Genomic DNA, 26,602 nt, shown 5'->3' with positions numbered 1-26,602 from the left:
TGGCCTCACGATTTTCTGGGCTCCAGGTGCTGACGCTGGAGCATTTGAGTTGTGAGCTGCCTCTGACAGAAGGGAAGGGTGACAAATTTTCTCCCCCGACCCCTCCTCTCCCCCTGAATTTTAAGCAGTGAACTTCCTTCCCTTCCAATCCCACTGCTGCTAGGTGAGAGAAGGCTGGCTTGTGAGTCATGAAGTTACTGCCTGAGAATAATGCAGCCCCAAGCTGTCATTTGCATTACTTATTATTTCTTGTCTTCATGGTGCAAAAGTATAGGACTCCTGGGTTCTATTGCTGACCCTGAACAAGCCCTTTCACCTCTGTGGGCCTGGTTCCCTGTCTGTAAAATGAGAATAGCATGTGGGCTCTCTGAGGCTTTTTCTATTGTTTGTAAAATACTGAGAGATCCCCTGCTGGAAGGTGCTGTAGACTAGAGCAGTGCTTCTCAAGCTATCTGATGTGGGGGACCAGCAATTTTTTTTCTTCCAATATGCGCGCAGACAGGCAGCTGATGGCGCGCGGACTGGCACCAGTCCACGGACCACCACTTTGAGTAGCACTGGACTAGAGCACAAACTATTATTAATGTACAGAAGGGAGGTGAATGGTGAGGGGCAGAGGAGAGGAATGGATGGTGGCTCAGAGGTGTTGATAATGGAATATATAAAGCATTTAGATTGCTGGTGCATGGTCAGTAGGGACAGAAATTTACCATCTGATGATCAGTGGCCTACATGATATGAGTTGATGGCTTCTGTCCAGTTTTCAGTGGACAAGACCATAATCACAATTGGCACCCTTGCCTGCAAATGAATAGACCATGGCAAACGCACCACCTTTTCATTGCTGAAGACGGTCTTTCTATGGCAAGTTGACGGGGCGCCTTGGGGGAAGCTTGCCATGCTCCTGCCGTGGCTGTGCCTACCTTGTGGAATTGTCCTTCAAGGCTGCTGACTGGGCATTTTTCCACAAGGGCTGGATTCACGCAGAAATAAAATCCCACCTCCTCTTATCAGCGCCCCAGGGAGCGTGCTCTTCATTCTCAGAGTTCGTACAAAATGGCAGTGCAGCTGAAATGAGTTGAAGCAGGCACTGTCAACAAACACAGGCTTGTCTGTGCATCCTTTATACGCCCCATAAACCAGGCAGGCTGATCTCATGGTGCTGGCTGAAAGCAGCACTGTGCCAAACATGCTTTTATTGTGGAAACTGAGCAGGTTGGCCTTGTGGTGCCTGGTGAATGGAGATCTCTTTCAGCACTCTGTAGACTGTGAAAGCTAGGCAGGCTGGTCTCACAATATGCCTCATTTCATCTACCTGAAAATGGTGCCCTGGCTTCCCTTCAATCATTTAAGCTCCCTTGCTCTCTGACACACTTTCCACTGACAGTAATTCTGTGAGTGCTCGTTGGGCATTTACTGCCATCACTAGAGGAATTACTGATGGCTTAAAATGGGATCATTTCCTTTCTGATGGACAGCAAGCACCTGTGGGAGTTTTAATAGCTGTATGGTGTGCCTGTCAGTAGGTAGCAGGGAAGACGTGTGCAATTCCTTGCAGTGAGGCATTCACAGGCTCTGAAATCCTGCAGGGAATCAAAAGGAAGGGGAAAAAATGCACCCTCCCCCGCATGGTGAGAAATTGTTCCCTGTCTTGAGGGACCTGCAGAATGTGGGTTCAATGGATTTTTCAGCCATCTCATCAGTGGGTGATTGTTAGGAATATTTGTGCCAAAATATGGGCAAAAACTCCCTTGTGCACACATACACATGAGCAGAAGTTATACAACAAATACAGTTACTGCTGCAGAGATGGGTTTGATGTTTATATTCCACAGAAGTTACTGTCAAGCTTTCTTACAACTACAATACCCACCTGCAGAAGTAAAGAAACAGATTGATAGAGCCAGAAGAGTTCCCAGAAGTTACCTACTACAGGACAGGCCTAACAAAGAAAATAACAGAACGCCACTAGCCGTCACCTTCAGCCCCCAACTAAAACCCCTCCAACGCATTATTAAGGATCTACAACCTATCCTAAAGGATGACCCAACACTCTCACAAGTCTTGGGAGACAGGCCAGTCCTTGCCTACAGACAGCCCCGCAACCTGAAGCAAATACTCACCAACAACCACATACCACACAACAGAACCACTAACCCAGGAACTTATCCTTGCAACAAAGCCCGTTGCCAATTGTGCCCACATATCTATTCAGGGGACACCATCACAGGGCCTAATAACATCAGCCACACTATCAGAGGCTCGTTCACCTGCACATCCACCAATGTGATATATGCCATCATGTGCCAGCAATGCCCCTCTGCCATGTACATTGGTCAAACTGGACAGTCTCTACGTAAAAGAATAAATGGACACAAATCAGATGTCAAGAATTATAACATTCATAAACCAGTCGGAGAACACTTCAATCTCTCTGGTCACGCAATCACAGACATGAAGGTCGCTATCTTAAAACAAAAAAACTTCAAATCCAGACTCCAGCGAGAAACTGCTGAATTGGAATTCATTTGCAAATTGGATACTATTAATTTAGGCTTAAATAGAGACTGGGAGTGGCTAAGTCATTATGCAAGGTAGCCTGTTTCCTCTTGTTTTTTCCTACCCCCCCCCCCCAGATGTTCTGGTTTAACTTGGATTTAAACCTGGAGAATGGTCAGTTTAGATGAGCTATTACCAGCAGGAGAGTGAGTTTGTGTGTGTATGGGGGTGGGGGGGATGTGAGAAAACCTTGATCTATGCAGGAAATAGCCCGACTTGATTATGTAAAGAGTTGTCACTTTGGATGGGCTAGCACCAGCAGGAGAGTGAATTTGTGTGGGGGGGTGGAGGGTGAGAAAACCTGGATTTGTGCTGGAAATGGCCCACCTGTTGATCACTTTAGATAAGCTATTACCAGCAGGACAGTGGGGTGGGAGGAGGTATTGTTTCATGATTTCTGTGTGTATATAAAGTCTGCTGCAGTTTCCACGGTAAACATCTGATGAAGTGAGCTGTAGCTCACGAAAGCTCATGCTCAAATAAATTGGTTAGTCTCTAAGGTGCCACAAGTACTCCTTTTCTTTTTGCGAATACAGACTAACACGGCTGTTCCTCTGAAACCTAAGAAAAAATAATTCTTTTAGTTTCAGGTACTTGGTAATGCCACAAGCTATTCTGCTTAGCCAGAGAAGAATGGAGAAAACAAAAAAAGAAGCATTTGTGACAAATGCCCGCCACAAGATTAATGAACTACTAATAGAGAACTCAAACACAAGGGTCAGGTGTGTGGTATAAGAATCTGAATAGAATAGGCCAGACCAAATCTGTGGATTAATTTGGAGACACTTGCACAAATTTAATAAATATTGCGAGTTCAGGCCAGTTATAAAGAAAAGTTTATTGAACTTCTATATTGAACTTCTTAAACTACATTATCTTGTCTGTTTTGCCTGGAAGGTACCATTTCCATGAGGCAAAAAAATGCCTTCATAGCTGCGGCACATTCCTGGCACGTCTTCATTGTCAGCAGGAAAGGGGTTGATTCTTGGCAAATGTAATGGGTATTGGCCCTTTAAGGCCATAGGAGGTAGCTTGAGAGGCCAGTTACGCTATTCCATGTGTCCAGGGCAAGCAGATGAAGCAAAAATAAAATAATGACTGAAGTAGCCATTGGGAGAGAGGAAGGTAGTCCTGGGGAATAGTCGATGGCCGGAGGAGGGAGGTATAGGAAAATCCTGACCCAATTCCTCCCGGGACCAGGAGTCTGATAGAGTGGGTGGGCGAGTCCCCCCTCTCTCCTGTGTTGGGGGTTGTTAGAACCACCGGGGCAGTGTGAAGAGAGTAACTGGTTGACAGGGTGAGTAACGAAACGGGAGGTCCCAACCCCAGTCAAGGGAGGGAGCTGCTGAGGCTCTCTTTGCACTGTCAGGGCTCACAGTTGCAGCACTGCAGCTATACGCTGTAGACGCTCGTTACAGCGACTGACGACGGTTTTCACTCCCCACAAGGTAGCTAAGTCGACCTACGTTTTAGGCATAGACTAGGCCTGAGAGGGAGAACTCGGCCAGGGCACAGCCCCAGGCAGGAGCACTGTGAAACCCTTGAACCTGAGGGAAGAGTCGACAGACCACGGTCCCAAGGCGGACAACTGTGAACCGTCCACCTGAAGGGTGAGCAGAAAGGGGCATTTTGAGGAGCTGAATGCTATTTAGGCCCCAGGGGAGGGGGAATACTGTTTCCAAGACTTTGTCTGTGACTGAATTATTTCCAGGAATCTGCAGGGCATGAGGCAGGAGACTACAGTGGCACGCTAATCTGCTAGGGATGTGCTTGGAGACTGCATACATGCAGAAGACGCAGCACAAGGCGGTTCATTTAGAGTACATGATAGTTTGCTCTTCAGATTTCCACTGGTAAATAGGATCCCAGTCTCTGGTAATAAATATGACTATTTTCATTATGCTGATTTCTATGGTTTTTAAGCTAAAGCATGCATCATAAACCTGCAAACCACTGGCAGCTTCAAATGGCTTAACCTTTCCAAGGTTATCTATCAGGCAGTCCTCTTATTCTTGAGCCAGACATTTGACAGGATCAGAGCCAACCTCACACACACAGAAGTAACACTTGAATTAGTCTGGACTATGTCGTCTGGTAGGGTGGAATTGTAGTCTAGGGTTAAACAAGCAAGGATTTTACTTGCATTCATTTTAATTGATATTGATTGCATTGCCTGAATTGAAGGTCAAAGTGTGAAAGCCTTTTCAAATACAGGCTACTCTTCTTTAAAGCTTTAGTTGCGCTGGCTGAAAGGCCAAAGGTTTGAGTTACACTTTCAGTCAGTTTCACAGTAGGGGAGAAGAGAGGGCGGGAAAGTAAAACAAACAAATGTGTGTTGTATTAAAGGAAAGGTGAGAACTTCCTGCCCTCCCCAAACCTGCAGCTGGAGAGTCCAACAGTCTGCCTCCCAAATTGTCCTGATGGGGTTTTGAGATTTGTGAGTCTGAGGGCGTTGCACAAAAAACGTGGGACCATCTACATTTGCCAATGACTTTTTGCAGTGAAACTCAGAAATTTCATTGCAAAAAGAAAACCACCTCCACGAGAGGCGTACAGCTCTTACCAGTGATGCTTTTGTGGTGATGTGCAAGTGCTCACTTATCGTCTGGCCAGGTGACAATGGCTGCTCCACGGAGCAAATGATCCCCTGCTTGGAGCAATGCTGAGCTACTGGAGCTGATCAGTGTTTGGGGAGAGGAGGCTGTGCAGGGACCCAGGATACCCCGCGCCCTCCCTTCCCACAAGACCCATCATCAAAATGGAGAGAGCTGCACGGTGGGAAAGCTGCCCTCAGTGTGCTGCTCTCATCATGGATGGAAGTGCTGCAAATGTAAACGCTCTCTGGCGCCTGAGGAATGAAATGAGTACACAAACCAGCGCTTTTCTTTCACCGGTTCCCTATCATGGTTGAAAATGACTGCGCAAAAACTCTGCAGGTGTAGACAGCCTGATCCTTGCTCAATCAGCTTTTTGATGAGCTGTTGCTATGCCTAACTCCCTGCCTTGGTCATACCTTAACTATTGTGTCCTCCTCCTCCCTCCTCACTGACTTCCCTACCCCTGCAGTCTGTCCGAAGTAAGGCTTTCAAAAATCTCTTCCTCTCTTACTGCTCTAAACATATTACTTTCATCTTCATTCTCTTCATTCGTTTTCTTCTCTTATCACACCAAGCTCCCACTCATTGTCCCCAACTTCAAGGCTCTACAGAATCACACTCCAGCCTAAATCTCTGTTTTAGTTACCTCCCCCTCATACCCTACTTTCCTCCCCCTTGCTCTGTCCTTATTAACTCCCTTCATCTCCTCTCCCTGTTGGCTTCACATCATCTTTTATGTTGGCGGCTGTTCTTGGAACAGTCTCTCCCGCCTTGTCTGCCAAGGGCCCTTCTTTCATATAGCCTCATGTAAATCTCCTTGCCAATATTTTCCATTTGAATGGATAGCTCCTGTATTACTTTTATCCATCTGAAATGGATTGTAGGCTTCTCTTGGTAGGGACCTCATCTTCTATGCATTTGTAAAGTGCTCTCTACACTTAGAAAGCTCATAAATACTAAGTCATAACAATAATGAGTAACATGCAGTGTATGTTGTAATTCAGTGCTTAGTTTCCACAGAGATAGCAGCATTAGAAATACCTAAGAGAGAGAGTGATATCATTCATATCTGGGGACCAGTAGTTCTCCAGGATTTTTCAAAAACAGACCTGACAGACTCACTGACTAGTTGAGTGACAACCCTCACAGAAGGGCGCGTGGTGCTTAAGGCTGGGGACCAGTCCTTTGCTCCCTGCTCTGCCGGGCTGTGGGGACACTGTCTAGACACAAAGAGACTCAGTCATAGAAGGGAGCAGTTTTTCACATTTCTCTCAAGTCATCCCTCTTTGACCACTGGAGCCAGCGTTCCATGTTCCCCAGCCAAAGCGATAGCCGCTGTAATGCACAGCCTGGGAGGTGATGGTGGAGAGAGATCCGGCAGGCCCCCTTCCCTTTTAATAAATGTGCCTATGTGATCTCTTAAGGAAGTGGTTCCCAAACTGTGGGTCTCAACCTCAAGTGGGGTCATGTCATCATTAGGTGGGTCGTGATCCCAATTGAATAGACAACCCAAATTCAAACACATCCAGACCTCCTCTACAAAAGGCCATGCACCATACGTATGAGGCCATGCAGTGTGGAGGAGGAGATTTCGTAAAGCACATATTTTTGTAGGCGGCCAGTGGAGGCACAGCATTTGATTCAGCCTGTAGCCATGAGTCTAGTGATGTCATTTTAGGGTGGTGGGAATCAATTCTTCTCAAAATGGGGTCGTGCAGTCAAAACGTTTGGGAACCGTTACCTTAGGAATAGGAGGAGAGGGGCATTCTGAGGATAATGGAATGTAATTAGCTATTGGCTTTGCTTTTTAATATTTGCAACCTTCTCCCATCTCTACCTCAGAGTTAGGTGAACCATGCAGGACTTTAACTTTGCCATGTATGAAAGCAAGGGCTTTTCTACGCTATAGAACCTTGGCCAGTATAGTTATCCTGGCAGCTCCCTTGTGCAGATGCAGTGAAAGCTGGCAGATGGAATTCTTCTGCCAGCATAGCTTCACCACCTCCCCCGAAACAACATTAGCTATGCCTCTAGAAAAGTGTTTCTCCCAGCCCACCCCCAGCCACCATAGCTATGCTGCCAAAACTTTGCAGCATAGACCAGGCCCTAGTAATGTTAAATGCTGTTTGGAAGGTAAGGGCATTTCTATTTAGTTAAAACTAAAGTATCATTCTGTCTTCTCTACCACAGCATGCTGGATGTTTTTCCTCTAACTGTGTTGCTTTTACTTCTCCGGCTCCCAGAGAGTCCTCTCATGTGACGGATATTCCCACCCCCGCCTTTCTTACACTCTCTGAAATCTCAAAGTGCAGGATAAACTAGGAGGATTAAGGGAAAGTTTGAGCCTGGGTTGAGCAAACATGCAGTGATAACTCTGGCCAGCGGAAAGCTGTGGATTTGAGTTTCAGAGCCAAGGACCTCTAGGGCTGATTGTTCTTTCCTAATCAAACAGAGAACATGGTGTCAGCTGTGCATAAATCTCCAGTGTGTTTGCCCCCCTCCATTTAATTGTCAAAAGGCTATAATAAAGTGGCATGTACGGTGAAGCATTACCCTATATAGGTATGTAGATTTATATAGAATCCAAACCCCTCAGCACCCCTCACACACATTTACAGGAACAATAGTAAATAGGTTACTTCCTCCACCCCCCACCCCCCAAAGATGACCAGGAAAACTCACTCCCCGACAGAACGCTCCTCCCTCAGGTAGCCCTGAACCCCATCAAGTTGTCTCTCTGCAACAGCCAGAGCAAATAGATGCACCTTGCAGCACGGCATGAAGGTTAATAGACATGGGCTCTTTTAGACGCGGGAGGAAGGATCTGGTTCCAAAACCAAGAGCCATGTGTGGGTAATGTTTTGTCACCAGCTCCCTCTCCATGTGGCTGCAGTGTGGCACAAGGTGAGAGGTAGCTTCTCAGGTGGGAATGTCCCGAGCCATTGAGGAACCATATTATGGATCCAAGCCAGCACCTTAAATTCAATCCAGAAGTCCACAGGCCTCCACTACAGATCATGGAACATTGGTATTGTGTGCTGGAGCCACCAAGAAGCACTGCTTACTAGCAGTTGAATGAAAGTCCATCTTTGCATAGAGTCCATTGCAGTGATCCAGTGTACCTTAGGTATGCACCCAGGCTTTGTGAGAATCATGGGTGGTGGGTGAGGCTAGCCCCCTGCCCTGGCTCTTCCAGCCAAGACCCCGCTCTTGCTCACTGCTCCCAGCCCCCGCCCCATGGCCGTGGTTGGGGTTGGGGTTTGAGAGCTCAGTCAGGGCCACAGAGTGGGGCTGAGAGCTCAGCATCAGCCGGGATCGAGCTCTCAGCCCCAGCCAGGACCACGGTGCCACCCTATTCCACCCCTTCCCCCAAAGCCCTGCCCTGTTCCGCCCATGGCCCCACCCCCGTTCTGTCCCGCCCCTGTTCCGCCTCTTCTCCCGAGGCCTCGCCCCTGCTCACTACTTTCTGCCCCACTGCGGCCCTGAGACTGGAAAAGCTCTGTGCCCGTGCCATGGCCCCAGCACCATGGTGGGGGGAGATTTTTCTGGAGGCTTCAAATTGGCCGGGGTGAGGTTTGGGGAGGTTAGCCTCCCCCAGCTTCTATTACGGGCCGCCCATGGCAAAAATCACCTGCACTCAAGCACGGATGCTTACGCAGCCTTACTTAAATAAATGATATACTCTTCTGGACAGGGTTTGTGTCTTCCTATGCAGCAGGGTTTCTCAGCCTGTGCATTGTGAACCCTGGGGGAAAGGTTATAGCTGGGCAGGCCCCTCCTTTACAAGGCGCACAGGAGAAGCAATGGTGGAAGAGAAGGCTGATCTCGAGCAGTGCTTCCTCTGTGAGGCTGCTGAGGAGAGATAAGAGCTCTCTGCTCACCAGCACAAACACAGTGCAAGACTCAGCCAGCACAGGGACAGAATCCAGCTTTCCTCTGGCCAGTTGCAAACCAGGCAAGGATGATGTGCTGCCTCCCCCATGTACCTGGGCCAAGTGGGTGAGAAAGAAAGGACACCCACCAGCTCTCTCCAGTGTGACGGGTAGGGGAGAATAAAGGTTGTGCTATGAGGGACAGAGACCCCTCCTCATTGGGGGCTGGTAAGCTGGGATGCAGTGGGGCAGAGAGGTTGGGGGGAGGCAGAGATGGGGATCCCTCAGGTCTCCATGGGCACCTCCCCCCCAACCCCTTATTGTTTATGTTCTGCGACACACAATAGCTGAAAATGGTCCTGTGACCCAAATCCCACAATCCTTTGCACACAGTTTCACTTCCCAGGTTATGTTCAAATATCCTCAGGGAGGAAGAGTGGACTTGTAGTCCTGGCTTGTGGCTGAGAGGTCTGAGATCTATCCTTGGCTCTGCCGCATGTGCTCTGAGACTTTGGGCAAGCCACTCACTCCCTTTAAGACTCAGTTTCCTTATGAGGAAAATACAAGTAATAACCTTCATCACAGGGTGTTGTGCGTCTTAATTCATTAACATTTGTAAAATACTTTGAGGCTAGGGGCAGTAGAAGCAAATGTATTATTTCTTTAGCTTTGATCCAGTTGTGCTGGCATCCCCCGAATTCATTTCACTCTCACTTCTGTGATGGAACAAAACTCTGCATTTCCAAGCAGTGAACATTGCATGAAACCATTCATGACACCAGTCTGTGTGTACGGGAAAGTTTTGTAAACCTAGCAGAACTTGTCAGTGAATATGATCTGAAGATTCTAATGGCAGTGCCATTAGTGCCTTAGAAAATCTCCCCACAAATTCATACTAAAAGTTGGAACCAGACACGTTTCTTCCAGTGGCTTTTGTTTCTAATATTTTACATGGCTATTTGAGCATCAGTTAACTAGCAGGGCAATGTAATTTCCAGTTACATTACTTTTTGATTAGTTAGCAGAGCTTAAAAAGTCGATTTCTGTCTCAGCAACATCCCAGCAAGTGGGAGGCTGTGACCTTTTCTAAGTTGCACCGCAAACTGTTGCTTTAGAGAGAGATCTTCAAACTGAAAAAGGCAGATAAGTTCCTGATTCTAACATTTACAGAGAGCAACCATTTTCCTAGGGCTTTCTCCCTACTTACAGGTTTAGCAGGCAGAACCATAGTCCATTTTGCTCTGCACTTCTAAGGGACATTGCTGATTCTTTACAATGTGCTCTTTAGCGTGTGTGTGTGTGTGAAGGAGATGCTGCTAGCCCCTTAAACAGCCTATGCTAAACTATACAGTGGATTTGTCTGTGTGTGTAACAATTGAGTGTCGGCTTAGATGAGGATAGAAAATTAGTTGTCCTACTGGTCCCTTCCCCCACCTTTTGTTGTTGTTATGAACCAGATTCAAACTCATACATTTATGCATTTCACTAAAATGTCAGTACATCATCTAACTGCAGAAGGAAAGAAAACTGTAAGTGGTGAATGATTTGAAATGGAAACAGCATGATGCATACTTAGAAGCCCAATCTGCAAATTAAAGGAGGGAAAAAATAGTATGGAGCAGCCAGCAGGGCATTTTGTTCCAATTCCCAGCGCATCCTTTGGTGTGGTGCTTTGGGTTTCGACACATAGGAAGCTGATGTAACTCTTGCTGCATTGAAGGTGTGTGTATGCCAAAACGAATGGGTGCGCTATTGTGAACTCCATTCACACAGGGTATGAATGTTGATGAAGTGATTGTGACTGAGTCAGAAGGGGTGGCCTGCGGATTTAAAAAGAAGCCAAGATTAACTGTCTGAAGTTGACAAGTTTTGGCTTGATTAGTAGAGGTTTTAATGCATCTCCTAATCTGGTTCAGTTAGCTCATGTGAAAAATTAATAGGGATGGTGAGTCTGCAAAGCATTTGAGAGAGTTTAAAGAACAAGGAGTACTTGTGGCACCTTAGAGGCTAACACGTTTTGGTTTCACAAAAGGTGTGGCAGAAATCTAGCTGTCTAGAATTAGATAGCCATAACTACAGAGTATTTTTGTATGTTGTTTTTTGTAATAGCCAGTTCTTTGCCGTACATTTTTCCATGTGTGTTTTGCGTATTTTTTCCAATAATCAATTTTATTCCATTCTTTAAGGTGCCTTTTTCTTTAACCCCACTAAATTATGTTCTTCACAAATGTACTATAATGTATCCTTTTCTCCGCTCTCAATATTTCTATGTTAACTTTGTTTTATTACACACCATACCAGTGTCTTCAGTGTTTTACCTTCAGTGCATTCTGGCCCTGATTCAAGGAGGCACTTACGCACTTGCTTAACTTGAACCACACATTTAAATCCTTTTGACTTAAGCATCCCTATTCAGGAAAGCGCATACGCATTTGGTAAACTTCTTTTCCCCAACAAGGATGCTTTTCTGAATCAGGGCCTCTATGCCTTATTCAATTCAGAGGTTAATACATCACTGGCTATGATACAGAACTGTTAGTGCCAAGCAAACCTTACAGAGCTTGCTTCTGAGATGTTTAGATGTTTGAGTGCTTATAAGTGAAGTGTGGCTTTTGAATTAGTCAGAAGTGAACTCGTTGTCATAACTAGTTCTCTGAAGTTGTTTCCCACATAGCCTGGAGAAAATTCATCCCACTTGAGTCTAATATTTGTTTGTATTGCATAGGAATAGAATGCTCATTTTCAGCTTCTCTCTTAAAGTCGTATTTTATTTAATTTTTTTATTTATCATTTAGATTGCTTTAGAACCTAAGGACAGGTTGGAACCCATTGTGCTAGGTGCTGTGCAAACATATAGTACATTCTAGTCCTTACCGCAAAGAGCGTAAAGGTTTTACACTTTATTTTTTTCCTCTCCACAGAAGGACATGTCATTAAAGCCTCAGGAGCGAAAGGAAAAATGGGAGAGGCATCCAGGAAAGAAACCACGAGAATCTGAAAACTATGTGTCCGCTGAGCCCAGTGAAAATGGCCATAATAACGATGCCGGGAGCTCTGAGAGAGAGACTGAACGAGGCAAAGAGAGGGTGAAGAAGAAACACCCCTTGAAGATATCCAAGCAGGTAGGGGAATTCTTTTGCCTCTGAAGTGACTGTGTCCTAGTATCGCAAAAAGAAAAGGAGTACTTGTGGCACCTTAGAGACTAACCAGTTTATTTGAGCATAAGCTTTCGTGAGCTACAGTTCACTTCATCGGATGCAATAAACAAACTATGCATCCGATGAAGTGAGCTGTAGCTCACGAAAGCTTATGCTCAAATAAATTGGTTAGCCTCTAAGGTGCCACAAGTACTCCTTTTCTTTTTGCGAAGACAGACTAACACGGCTGCTACTCTGAAACCTGTCCTAGTATAGGCTGTTGTCTTCTTTCTGCTGGGTGGAAGCTGTTAATGCGTCTGTTTGAAAATCTCCTGGCTAATTGTACTGGGCTCTGTAAAGTCTCCTGTGTGGATTCTGGTCAAGTGAGTAGACAGGAGTGGTAGGAAATTCCGTTGGTTAAAATGAAAAAACAAGTGCACAGAGAGAGAGGCAATCATCTTAGGAAGGAGCAAACTGCCCTGTAGTTCTGCATCTCCAGGACAGCGTGGTAACTCACGCAGTAAGTGATACAAACGCAGTGTACATGTTAGGCTGTGATCCAGTCATCTCCATTGGTGTGATCCAACTGTCATCTCCACTGGTGCCTAGGACTGGGGAATGCAGGGTTGTTAATGCATATCTGGGGCTTAGCAAACGTGACACCAACGTGCACGTCATGAGCCAAGTTCCTCTGCACTCTGTCAAACAGTGAATTAAGACTGAGGGGAGCATTATAGGAGTTAAGAAATGAAAATAGAGACAGAAGAAAGGGTTTGTCCCTTCCTTCCCTTGTCGATACAGGTCCCTTGTGCATTTGAAACCAGGCAATGCATTAATACACTCTGTAGTGGTGGTCTAGCTGTCGTCGTCACTCTGAATGCCACAAGCATGAGGAACATGGCCTCAAAAGCTCTTGTCTGAACCAGCTTGTGTGTGTGCTTTTATAGCCAGGGAGGTAAAAGGGAAAGGCACAAGGGGTTGGCAAGCCATTTATCACTTACTGCAGCTCAACTGGGAGATTTGTTGGAGGCCTGAAATGGGCATAGCATAGCAGAGTATATCTAAGAGCAAGCACTTGCTAAGTACCTGTTACCTAGCACCAAATGGAAATTAGCAGGTTGACCAACATATTTGTCCTTACCAAGCTAAGAAGTAATTGTGCAGTGGAAAAGTATTTGCAGCTGTACTGCATAGTACTCCAGAGAAAGGAGCTTATTCAAATAAGTAGGACAAGCCTTCCTTTCTATGGGTGGTGATTTTGCATGCGTCTCAGATGACAACAAAAGTTTAGGTTCTGTGGTCATTGTAAGTATTTTTAATTGAATTATAGGTTTATAAGGCCAGAAGGGATCATTATGGTCATGGAATCTGATCTCCCGCATTACGCATGCCATGGAACTTTATCCAGTGATTTTTGCATTGAGCCAAATAACTTGTGGTTGAACTTGAGCATGTCTTTTAGAAGGACACTGCACCAAATCTTGAGTTAGACTCTAAGGTCATGCCTACACTTACAAGCTTACAGCAGCACAGTTGTATTGGTACAGCTCATGTAGCCGCGTTGTTCTGACGGGACAGAGCTCTCCTGTGTTTACATAATAAAACCAGCTCAACTCGGGGTTGGGTGTGTGTTTTTTCACACCCCTGGGTGACAAGAGTTTTGCCGACATAAATGCTAGTGTAGACATGGCCTTAGTGACAGAGAGTTTACCTTGCAATCTGTTCTGATGGTTAATTACTCTGGCATCTTTTCTGTTTGTGTTTTTGATTTAAAAGATGGATTGCTATTGGGGAGGAGGAAAATACTCACAACAAATGACTTATCTGATAAATCTAGCTTCATTTTTCTGCTTGTGGACATTTTGGTTGCAAATCAATTTCCTCCAGTCAGATTGGCAATGGTTTTGGGTTTTTTGCAGATTTTGAAAACACTCCGAAGTTATCACAAACACTTTGTTTCCAGGATTCGTTCAGTATGTGGTATATAAAATTTGAGCTGAGTGACTTATTTATGGTTGCTCAGATTAATCACATAGTATTGTTTTGATTCCCCAGCTGGGTAAGCGTACAGTCATGTCCAGTGCAAATGCTCAACATGTGTGAATTTAAACTTCATTTTCCACAGATACGTGCATTTTACATTTGAAATCTGCTTTCTGTGAATATTTGTGCCATTTTAACACTTTGTTCAGATGTTTGTAGAAAAGGAGTGCAAAAACTGTGTGATTATGGCCAAAGCTAGCTCTCTTTTACTGGTCTCTTCAATCTAACCATATTAATGCTGCAGAGATGTTTCTGCTAAACATTCATTTAGGTGGCAGCTTAGAAAATATTCACTTGCGGGTTAAAACTGCATAAACCAGACTGTTCTTTGAGACGTAAGGTAAAATTCTATCAGTTCTTTGCTGTTTAGGTAAATTCACTCATACATGGAATCTACTAGGCATTTATCCAAAATGCTGCAGGGAGCGAGGCTGGTGATTCAGTAGGTATCACTCATCCCTCTGAGTCAGTAATGAACGAATGCCCCAGCACGATGTACTGGAGAATGTACTGCTGGAGTTGCCATCTTTCAGATGAAATGTAAAACCAAAGTTTCCAACCCTTGTGGTCCCTAAGGCTCTCGTGGCACTTTCCTAGCAACCACAAGGGTAAAAGACCCTTGTGTCCTGGCCAAATTCCAGTTTGAGTAATTACATTCTGCTCCCTGAATTTGTCTAATACTTAATTTCCCTCAGTACATCATGAATAATGAAGACATATCAAAAGTTAACTGCATTTTCTTCTGGCTAACATGATTACCACTGGTATTAAAAAGAACGGGGAGTACTTGTGGCACCTTAGAGACTAACAAATTTATTTGGGCATAAGCTTTCGTGGGCTAAAACCCACTTCATCGGATGCATGCAGTGGAAAATACAGTAGGAAGATATATAAACACAGAGAACATGAAAAAATGGGTGTTGCCATACCAACTATAAGAAGACTAATCGATTAACGTGGGCTACTATCAGCAGGAGAAAAAAAACGTTTGTAGTGATGTCAGGGTGGCCCATTTCCTTAAGAAGGTGTGAATAACAGTAGGGGGAAAATTAGCATGGGGAAATAGTTTTTACTTTGTGTAATGACCCATCCACACCCAGTCTTTATTCAAGCCTAATTTAATGGTGTCCAGTTTGCAAATTAATTCCAGTTCTGCCGTTTCTCATTGGAGTCTGTTTTTGAAGGTTTTTTTTGTTGGAGTATTGCGACTTTTAGGTCTGTAATTGAGTGACCAGGGAGGTTGAAGTGTTCTCTGACTGGTTTTTGAACAGTATCATCTCTTATATTTCCCCCTCCCCCCCCCCCCCAGATCATTCCTACATCTTTTCTTGGTTCATTTTCTGCATAGTCTCTTCTGTTTCTCTGTAGATAGATGTAACAAGCTTCTGTAGCGGGCAGGGAGGTTACATGGAGAGAGTAAAACAAAACCTGTGATGAATGACCCATTAAACACAATTGGCCTTTTGGAGCAAGTCATGTTCAGAGTTCAGTGTATTCTCAATATGGTGCACACCAGTATTTAAGTCTATAGAGATAAGTGCTTATTGCAGATATCATCTGTATTCTTCTTGGTTGTTAATGACTCGATTAGATGAACTATGCTTTGCTCAGGTGTAACAAGTAAAACCATTTCTCCCTTAACACAAGCTTTTTGAAATTTATATTCAATTATGCTTTTTTTATAACCCTGCTTTCTTTTTTTGCACGATTTTTATAGCCATGACATTCACACCCAGGTCTAATATCCTCCAAGTTCAGGGCTGTTATGTTTCAAGTCCACTCTAGAAATAATGGGCTTGATGTACATTTTCCCATGTTTTTAGGATGGTTAGGATCTGAGGTTCCAGTCTGTGCTCATCCCTAATTTGGTAAATTTACTATAACACAAATAAAAACATGCATCAGTACAATTAAAGACACTGCTGGTCTGCTTGAACCCTCATGCTCTCTCTCATCCCTTCTCTCTGCTAAGCTATTGAATTGTCATCCTTTCTGTGAAGCCTCCTTTAATAGATCAAATTGGGCATTATAATTATGGCACTCTGCTAATCCTTGTAGAGAGGTGCAAAGTGGTAAGCTGATTTGAGTGCCAGGTTGTCTGGTTTGTTTAGGAAATTAGATTAATACGTCACTCTTTTTTCAGCAAAGAAAATGTCCGAATTCCTATTTACCTCTGATTATTTTGTTCTTTTTTCACTTTGGGATATGAAGAAAAGGGGGCTGGTAGAGATAATCTACCTTTTCCAGACCACAGCTCCAACCATGTGTGAAGTGGTTTAAAAGTTTTACATCCTGCAGTAACCATATAGAGAGAATGCAGGGCATTGTGGGCATTTTGTATGACATAGGGATAATTAACCAAAGATTTACATGGCTGAGGGTTTGTTCTATTCTGCTCTGTCGCCTTCCCCCCCCCCCGACTTTTTTTGCTACTGCATTCATAGCAGGGATGATGCATCACCATGTTGGTTTAAGACAGCTGTGTCAGAACTTTTGCTCTCTGAATGGTGATGATGAAGATCTGGGATATCTAAAGAAATGAGGGATTGTCCAAAAATACAACAAACTTTGAATGGGGCTAGAACCCTCACACAGCAGCACCTTCTTCCCCAAAAGCTGGATAGAGACAGTCCCACCCACAAAAAAGACAACTTGTTTCTATTTCCTTTTCCTCCCAGCCTCTCCTCTCTCTCAAACCATCTGTATCCCTGTTCATGGGTTTGGGGAAGTGCTCTGCACTACAACCAAAGACGCTGGAAATTAATAAAATCTGTTAAGCCATCTAGCCCATCCCTCTGCAAGGGCTGGTGCATCCCCTACACTATATTTTTAAATGAGATTTGATGAAGTATGAGGAACGTGGTCACCGTTGCTGCTGTTACCACAGAGAATTCTTTCCTGGGTATCTGGCTGGTGAGTCTTGCCCATATGCTCAGGGTTCAGCTGATCGCCATATTTGGGGTCGGGAAGGAATTTTCCTTCAGGGCAGATTGGAAGAGGCCCTGGGGGTTTTTTGTTTTCCTCTGTAGCATGGGGCACGGGTCACTTGCTGGAGGATTCTCTGCACCTTGAAGTCTTTAAACCATGATTTGAAGACTTCAATAGCTCAGACATAGTGAGAGGTTTATCGCAAGAGTGGGTGGGTGAGATTCTGTGGCCTGCGTTGTGCAGGAGGTCGGACTAGATGATCATGATGGTCCCTTCTGACCTTAATATCTATGAATCTTGAGAGGCTGTTCCATAACCCAAGAGAAGAGAGAACTTCTAAGAAAGATTCCTGATATTCCTGAAAACGGTCCATCTTTATTTTGTGTTTTGTTAGTGTAGGTGATAACCCCTTGCACTGCCCTAAAAGACTTTTATTCTATCATCTCCTTAGCTGTCCCTTAGTCAAACTGTGTATATGTCTCTCTTTTCCTTCTAAATCCATCTGTCCACCCCTCTGACCATTTTTGCTGCTTTCTTTTTCTGCTGAAATCCTTCCATCTTGCTAGTCTCTGTCTGGAAATGAGGTGCCCAGAAATGAGTGCAGTTAATGTAGCTGCTGTTGCACCAAGCATCGTGACCCGGTGGCACTCTGTATGCAGCCCAGAGTTGTGCTGGTCTTTTGTGCTACTGCATCATGCTGCCAAAAACAAGTTAATAGAAAAGAGTTGGTGCTGCTAAAAGTGAGCTAGCCACAAGCGCTGAGGCCAGGCAAGTCAGAAGTAGCGTATTGTGTTGAACATGTTTGTTTATATACTTCTGTAGTGACAATGGGATACTCTACAGCAAGCAGCCATTCAGCATGGAGATTACCATTTTTCACCTCTTCCTTCTCTTTTACTCTCACCATTGAAAGGTCCCAAGGTGAGAAGGCGTCACAAGAGGCTGAGTAGAGAAAAAGAGGTGTCATTAACATCTTTGATGTGGGTGTAGTGCACGGCTTATGAGTGGTGCTGGGTTGGGACCATTTAGAAAGCTGAAATCCCCATTGTCCACGGACGAGATGCAGTGTGGCATGTGAGAGTGCAGAGCCACCAGTGGGACTTAACCCTGTCTTTTGGGGACCTGCGGGGGAAAGGAGTTAGTCTCCATGTCCTAGTCGATGTGCAATGAGATCGCAGAACTAGTATGATAATTATAGGTTTCAGAGTAGCAGTCGTGTTAGTCTGTATCCGCAAAAAGAACAGGAGGACTTGTGGCACCTTAGAGACTAACAAATTTATTAGAGCATAAGCTTTCATGGGCTACCACCCACTTCATCGGATGCATAGCATGGAACATATAGTAAGAAAATATATATATATATATATATATATATATATAAACACAGAGAGAGAGAGAGAGAGAGAGAGAAGGTGGAAGTTGCCATACAAATTGAAAGAGGCTAATTAATTAACGTGAGCTATTATCAGCAGGAGAAAAAAACTTTTGTAGTGATGATCAAGATGGCCCATTTAGACAGTTGACAAGAAGGTGTGAGGATACTTAACATGGGGAAATAGATTCAATGTGTGTAATGACCCCAGCCACTCCCAGTCTCTTTTCAAACCCAAGGTAATGGTATCTAGTTTGTATATTAATTCAAGCTCAGCAGTTTCTCCTTGGAGTCTGATAATTAATGCAGGTTGTCATAGGGGCTCTTGCTGGGTTGGAATCTCCAAATGAGTTTCACATGTATTTTTGTTTACTTGCTTGTTTAAATTACTTACAGCAGGGGTGGCCAACCTGTGGCTCCAGAGAGACATGTGGCTCTTCAGAAGTTAATATGCGGCTCCTTGTATAGGCACCAACTTTCCAGTGTGCCGGGGGGGAGGGGGAGCTCACTGCTCAACCCCTGGCTCTGCCACAGGCCCTGCCCCCCACTCCATCCCTTCTCGCCTCCTCCCCTGAGCCTGCCCTGCCCTCGCTCCTCCCCCACAGAGCCTCCTGTACCCCACAAAACAGCTGATCAGGAGGGAGGGAGGGAGAGGCGCTGACTGGCAGGGCTGCCGGTGGGTGGGAGGCGCCGGGAGTGGGGGCAGCTTATGGGGGGGCTGCTGATGTATTGATGAAGTGAGCTGTAGCTCATGAAAGCTTATGCTCAAATAAATTGTTTAATCTCTAAGGTGCCACTAGTACTTCTTTTCTTTTTGCGAATACAGACTAACACGGCTGCTACTCTGAAACCTGATGTATTACTGTGGCTCTTTGGTAATGTACATGGGTAAATTCTGGCTCCTTCTCAGGCTCAGGTTGGCCACCCCTGACTTACTGGCTTTTTGTAGTGCTCATCACCTTAGTATCCCATGCACATTAATTAATAGGCCACTAAATAGCCATGAGACAGTAGCCACTTCTAGTCACAACTGACTTGGCATAGATTTGAACAGAACACCTAGAGGTGAAAGACTCTCTGTATCACCACCAGGCCTCTGACATGATACGTGCAAACAGATCAAATGGTCAGATAAAAATTGTGTTGACAATATGCTTTGTGCTCAGACTTTATTCCCTACCCCTTTTTGTATTGTTGGTAAAAATTAAGAATATAATTAACAACCCATACAGCACAGAATGTTGGTGTGTTTTATTTTGTTTTTTCTTCATTTCACTGCATTTGAACAGAGAAATTAGACAGATCAGTTTCTTGGTGGTTTCACCTTTTTCTTTAGCAGATTCTGGCATTTGTTTTCACAGAACATTTAAAAACAAAACAAATGAAAAACTGTTCTGGTAGCCTCTTTTAATCAAACATTTCTGTTTGTATTATTAGAGCTTCTAAAATCAGGTCCACTTTTTGGTCTTTTTTTGGTTGTAAGTATATAAATCTAAATTTTGGGCTTAAAGCTAGTTGGCAGCAAATCTTTTAATATGCATATGTGATTACTTTGAGTTACACCATTAATTGGATACTTATTAGCAAAAGAAAGATTTTACACTTTGGTTAAGATACCTGGAAATATCCAGGGTTGTTGACTGAGTTTGCAACCTTGATTCCCTTAAGCTTGTGCCAAGCAGACGAAAAAGCACTTAGGGATTGATTCTGTAAGGTGCTGAGTACTCTGACCCCAGTGCAGCAAAAGACTGACCATGTTTGCGCTTAAGCATGTGAACAGTCCCATTGGCTTCAAAGCCCTTAATGAGGATACAGAGCAGGGGATCCTGTCACAGGGGGATTTTCATTGGTGGTCCTTAGTTCAGGCTGAGAGCTGCTACACTATGAAGACACAGATGGTCTTCCCTTATTCTCTCATAGTAATCTGTGAATACGGAGAGTTCACAGCTGCCTGCGGAACCACTGGGGAGGCCCAGCACAAAGTACTAAAATGGGCAATACAGTATTTAGTCATTAGGTTTGCTAATCCAAGGCCTAAAATCAGCCTCATTTCAATCAATAGCAGTCTGTTTCCACTGTTAGGAACTAATTTAAAAGTCTGCTTTAAGTCCTGGTTATGCACTTCGTATTCTGTTTTCTGCATCGAAGTGTAGGGAAACAATGGGCATAGCACAGCAGTGGCAGCAGTTTAAAAAAAAAATCCATTGTAAATAAATACTGTGTGTTTATTTTCCAACTCAAATCTGGCTAATATAAAGATGTGCTGTTACTTTAAAAGAATTTACCCAGTGGTTTTAAAGATTCTTGAAGTAGGTGTGGAGGATAACCCTACTGTACATTAGAAAGAGAAAGCTAGATGGTAAGGCTTTGCTTGTCCGATATACCTCTAAGTGCATTACAAACCATAAGCAATTCAGGTTTCTAATATCACCATAAAGTACACAGTGGACAACTTCATCTGTCGCTGAGATGGAGCCACCTCTTCTGTGGAATGCAGGAACTGTTTTAACAGATTTCTGTTACACTACACATCAGGCCAAATAGTGGGGGGGGGGGGGGGGGTGAGGAGAAGCCATATCCACTGGAAACTAATTTAAGGAGGCACAGTGTGGTTATGTGAATTGGCATGTAGCCAGGACACTCAGGTTAGAATATATTCAAAATTTGGAATGTTTCCAATTAAAATTGGAAGCTCAAATCAAAAGGAGTTTTGAGTTACCTGTCATTCAAGAGGGTTTCTTCTGCGAAGTGGGGTCCTGTGTGTCTCTCCAGATCCAGTCCAATTTTAAACCACCACCGACCCATCCTCTGGGCCCTGCGTTGCATCTGGCATGATGTACACCGAGAGGAAGGATTACCTTGCAATTGAGAAATAGAACTGAGGATCAGGAGACTTGGGTTCCATTCCCAGGTTTGCTGTGGATCCTGAGCTCCACTCTGCTCTCAAGATGTCACCATTGACTTCAGTGGGTTCTGGATTAAGCAGTTAGACTGTGCCTGCAGTGCTGGATTCCCCTCCCGCCCCTGCTCAAAAACTCCCACCATTGCTCCCACCAGTTCAACTCTATCAGCGGCAGTATCAGCATTAGCACTGGCATAGAGAAGGTTCCAGAATGGGTGACCAGATGTCCCGAATTTATAGGGACAGTCCTGATTTTGGGGACTTTTTCTTATATAGGCACCTATTACCCCCTGCCCCATGTCCCGATTTGTTACACTTTCTCTCTGGTCACCCTGGTTCTGGCATTTTAACATGTGTGAAGGAAACCCCGGGAGTTAAGATGCCAGCAGCCACCAACACCTTGTCTATTTTAGTGCTCCCAGTGTTACCTGGGGTGGAGCTCAACCAATGGTGGCAACTTTTAAAAAAATTATTCCTAGCATAGGCAAGGTCTTAATCACTGTTTCCTCATACGTAAAATAAAAAGGACTCACATACAGCAGTGGTGAGTGTAATGACCTAAAGGGAAAGTACCCAGGCATTGGTGAGCTGAACACTTGGGAGAAAAGATATAATAGATTCACCATTCCTCTCCCAACATGCCTTCCTCAGAACATCAGCAGAGACCACAGATCGGTCATAACAGGTTAAACAGAGCCTCAGTCTTGGAGCAGAATATGTAGTTGTTTGCTAAGTAGATGTGAATGGATCTCATTACAATGGCTTATTTGAAATTAAGAGATATAAAGGAAATTTCATCGCTAACAACTTTTATGGCATCAGACTCCATAAAAAGGTGGTTGGTGGTCATTGCTTACATTGTTATAAAAGAAGAGCTAAATGGTTTGTAATTTAGAGAAGTGGATTTAATTACATGAAGTAATTTACAGAAAGCTATAACTGCTTGTATCTGTCTCTCTCGTATTTAATTGGCTAGTGCAATGCAAAAGTACTTTGACTTTTTTTTTTTCTCTTCAAAATCTTTCTTTTATTGGTATTTGCTTTGGGAGTGGGGGAAGGCAGAGGGTCAGAAGTAGCACTTTGAAATGAAAGGAAGGGAAAAGCGGCCATTACATCTGTGTTGTTCTCTTCCATCTCTTCCCGTTCAATACTAGGCATGCTTCCTTAATGCAAAAGGACCACCATGATTCCACCAGCTCCAGTGACACTGCATGCTGCCAGCTGGTCCATGAACTATGCAGAATCACCAGCCAAAGCTCTTGCAGAGTGGACGTGCTGCAGACAGCAGGTGCTATTGCAACCTGGAAGCTGCAGGAGTAAACCTGCAGTGGCTGCATGGTTGGCAAAAAGAAAAGGAGTACTTGTGGCACCTTAGAGACTAACAAATTTATTTGAGCGTAAGCTCAATGCATGGTTGGTTGCACCCTTGTTCTGACTTGGCAGGGAGGAAGATTCTAGTGCAGATGTGCACCTTCATTCGCTGGCCCTCATCCTCTTTTAGGTAACTCTTTTATGTACCAGGGTTGAAATTCCTTAGGGATAATTGTAACCGCTCTGTTCTTATACCTTCTTGGGCTTTGCACATAATATCTTCAGGAAAAAACAAAGCCTGAGAACAGTAATGGATCAAATGTGGCTCTTTAATTCGTGAGTAGCCTTAATTCAGGCTGACCTCAGGTTCTTTTGTCTGCAAAACAAACATAATCAACACCAACAGGGCAATATAGTCTGTCTAGGTTTTTATACCATGCTGTTCACTGGGATGACTGATTCATCCATCCTGTTCTAATCTGCACTCCGGAAACAAACAAAAGAGATACAGCCCTAGATGGGTCACTGCTGAGAGAGAATTAAATATATTTTTCTAAAGCACTGTGAGTTATTTCAAACAGGCGGAACAAACTGTGCTTATTTGTTGCTAACCAGTGATCCTAATGTCCACAAAATGCTGTGAGGAATGTGAAGGTTTTACATGTCTGAATCAGTGCATCACGAGCTAGGGCAGAAGTGATGGTGGTTGCCAGTTCTTGGGTAAAGCCTTTTAATGATGTTTGTCCAATTCAGTTGGGTTTTCTTGTGGAAGCATATCAAAGAAGATGCTGTTTTCCATCGTGCAGTGTCACTGTCCTCACAAAGTGCAGCCTCAGGCTGTCTTGCAAACACCCCCTCCCTGTCTCTCTCTCTTTCTCTCTCTGCATTGATTCCTCCGGGAGCTGATTTTCATACTGCAAACTGATGGATGGTTTACATGAACTGTTGAGAATATGCACAGCTTGAATAAGCATGTCTTTGATTTGAAGACATCTCTTAGGTAAAATAAGCACTCCTTGCTCTGTGGTCCATCAAGCCAGGTTACTTGTAGTTGTAGGGATGATGCCTGAGGGCTATTTATTTGGCTTAGCCAGCATTTGAAGCCCTTGGTATTTCCTCTGCAGTTTTATCTAATAGAGGGAAGTTTAAAAAACTAAAATAAAATCATCAGGGAGTTTGAAAGCCTTTAAGCTATTCCAAACTTGCTGATGGATGGACTCCTGGGGGATAGTCATATGTGTACATATTTGTAACTGAGAGATGAAATATGCCCAAAGAAATGATCACTTGAATGCGGCCTCTTTGCTTTTAAAATTCTAAATGGATTTTCAGACTCTTTTTTTTAACAGGTTAGACTTTGGAATTAATTTGTTCATAAAAATAAATCCCACCAAGAAGCATATTTCAAGTGTTAAGTGCCAGGAATGAGTCATATAAACCCCACTGTTAATGGGAGTTGGCCTGCTTCATTCTTCAGTCCCCCTGTTGAAAAATGACCTCGCAAGAGTTGCCTTATGTGCATAGGTGTAACATCGACAGACCCTGGTTGTCGGTGGGTGCGATCGAACCTGGGACCTCTGGAGCTTAATGCATGAGCTAAAAGCCAACTAACTGCCTGTTAGCTAAGGCTGTAGAGCAGACTCATTTTAACTCTCTCTCTAAGGGTATGTCTACACTACGGAATAAGGTCGAATTTATAGAAGTCGGTTTTTTAGAAATCGGTTTTATAAATTCGAGTGTGTGTGTCCCCACAGTAAATGCTCTAAGTGCATTAAGTGCATTAACTCGGCGGAGCGCTTCCACAGTACCGAGGCAAGCGTCGACTTCCGGAGCGTTGCACTGTGGGTAGCTATCCCACAGTTCCCGCAGTCTCCGCTGCCCATTGGAATTCTGGGTTGAGATCCCAATGCCTGATGGGGCTAAAACATTGTCGCGGGTGGTTCTGGGTACATATCGTCAGCCTCCCGTTCCCTCCCTCCCCCCGTGAAAGCAAGGGCAGACAATCATTTCGCGCCTTTTTTCCTGAGTTACCTGTGCAGACGCCATACCATGGCAAGCATGGAGCCCGCTCAGGTAACCGTCACCCTATGTCTCCTGGGTGCTGGCAGACGCGGTACGGCATTGCTACACAGTAGCAGCAACCCCTTGCCTTGTGGCAGCAGACGGTACAGTACGACTGGTAGCCGTCATCGTCATGTCTGAGGTGCTCCTGGTCGCCTCTGTGAGGTCGATCAGGAGCGCCTGGGCAGACATGGGCACAGGGACTAAATTTGGAGTGACTTGACCAGGTCATTCTCTTTAGTCCTGCAGTCAGTCCTATTGAACCGTCTTATGGTGAGCGGGCAGGCGATACGGACTGCTAGCAGTCGTGCTGTACCATCTTCTGCCGAGCAGTCATGAGATGTGGATGGCATGCAGTCCGTCTGCTGCCAGCCAAAGATGTAAAAGATAGATGGAGTGGGTCAAAACAAGAAATAGACCAGATTTGTTTTGTACTCATTTGCTTCCCCCCCTCCCCTGTCTAGGGGACTCATTCTTCTAGATCACACTGCAGTCAAGGTGCAGCGAGGTAAATCTAGCCATGTATCAATCAGAGGCCAGGCTAACCTTCTTGCTCCAATAAGGACAATAACTTAGGTGCACCATTTCTTATTGGAACCCTCTGTGAAGTCCTGCCTGAAATACTCCTTGATGTAAAGCCACCCCCTTTGTTGATTTTAGCTCCCTGAAGCCAACCCTGTAAGCGCCCCTCCCAGCGTCAGAGCAATGGCAAACAATCGGGCATCTGAGAGTGCTGTCCAGAGCAGTCACAATGGAGCGCTCTGATGGGGCTAAAACATTGTCGCGGGTGGTTCTGGGTACGTGTCGTCAGGCCCCCGTTCCCTCCCTCCCTCCGTGAAAGCAAGGGCAGACAATCATTTCGCGCCTTTTTTCCTGAGTTACCTGTGCAGACGCCATACCACAGCAAGCATGGAGCCCGCTCAGGTAACCGTCACCCTATGTCTCCTGGGTGCTGGCAGACGCGGTACGGCTTTGCTGCACAGTAGCAGCAACCCCTTGCCTTCTGGCAGCAGACGGTGCAATACGATTGGTAGTCGTCCTCATCGTGTCCGAGGTGCTCCTGGCCGCGTCGGCTGGGAGCGCCTGGGCAGACATGGGCGCAGGGACTAAATTTGGAGTGACTTGACCAGGTCATTCTCTTTAGTCCTGCAGTCAGTCCTATTGAACCGTCTTATGGTGAGCAGGCAGGCGATACGGACTGCTAGCAGTCGTACTGTACCATCTTCTGCCAGGCAGGCAAGAGATGAGGATTGCTAGCAGTCGTATTGCACCATCTTCTGCCAGGCAGGCAAGAGATGGGGATGGCTAGCAGGCGTACTGTACCATCTTCTGCCAAGCAGCCATGAGATGTGGATGGCATGCAGTCCTTCTGCACCGTCTGCTGCCAGCCAAAGATGTAAAAGATAGATGGAGTGGGTCAAAACAAGAAATAGACCAGATTTGTTTTGTACTCATTTGCCTCCTCCCCTGTCTAGGGGACTCATTCCTCTAGGTCACACTGCAGTCACTCACAGAGAAGGTGCAGCGAGGTAAATCTAGCCATGTATCAATCAGAGGCCAGGCTAACCTCCTTGTTCCAATAACAACGATAACTTAGGTGCACCATTTCTTATTGGAACCCTCCGTGCAGTCCTGCCTGAAATACTCCTTGATGTACAGGCACCCCCTTTGTTGATTTTAGCTCCCTGAAGCCAACCCTGTAAGCCGTGTCGTCAGTCGCCCCTCCCTCCGTCAGAGCAACGGCAGACAATCGTTCCGCGCCTTTTTTCTGTGCGGACGCCATACCACGGCAAGCATGGAGCCCGCTCAGCTCACTTTGG

General features: G+C 45.0%; 1 protein-coding gene across 11 annotated transcripts in view; it reads left to right on the top strand.

The window, feature by feature from the left end:
- The window catches only part of FBRSL1 (fibrosin like 1), a 771,378-nt gene that overhangs the window by 212,492 nt on the left and 532,284 nt on the right, over nucleotides 1–26,602 (top strand). For all 11 annotated transcript variants that reach the window (XM_048821199.2, XM_048821200.2, XM_048821205.2 and 8 more), the window contains exon 2: nucleotides 11,950–12,150. In XM_048821199.2, coding sequence (XP_048677156.1) covers nucleotides 11,950–12,150 — 201 coding nt within the window. The remainder of the gene's footprint in view (nucleotides 1–11,949; nucleotides 12,151–26,602) is intronic.

Source organism: Caretta caretta, chromosome 15 (assembly GCF_965140235.1).
Source record: "Caretta caretta isolate rCarCar2 chromosome 15, rCarCar1.hap1, whole genome shotgun sequence".
Lineage (NCBI taxonomy): Eukaryota > Metazoa > Chordata > Testudines > Cheloniidae > Caretta > Caretta caretta.
Note: the sequence above shows the minus strand (reverse complement) of the source record. Positions and strands in the feature narration are given on the sequence as shown.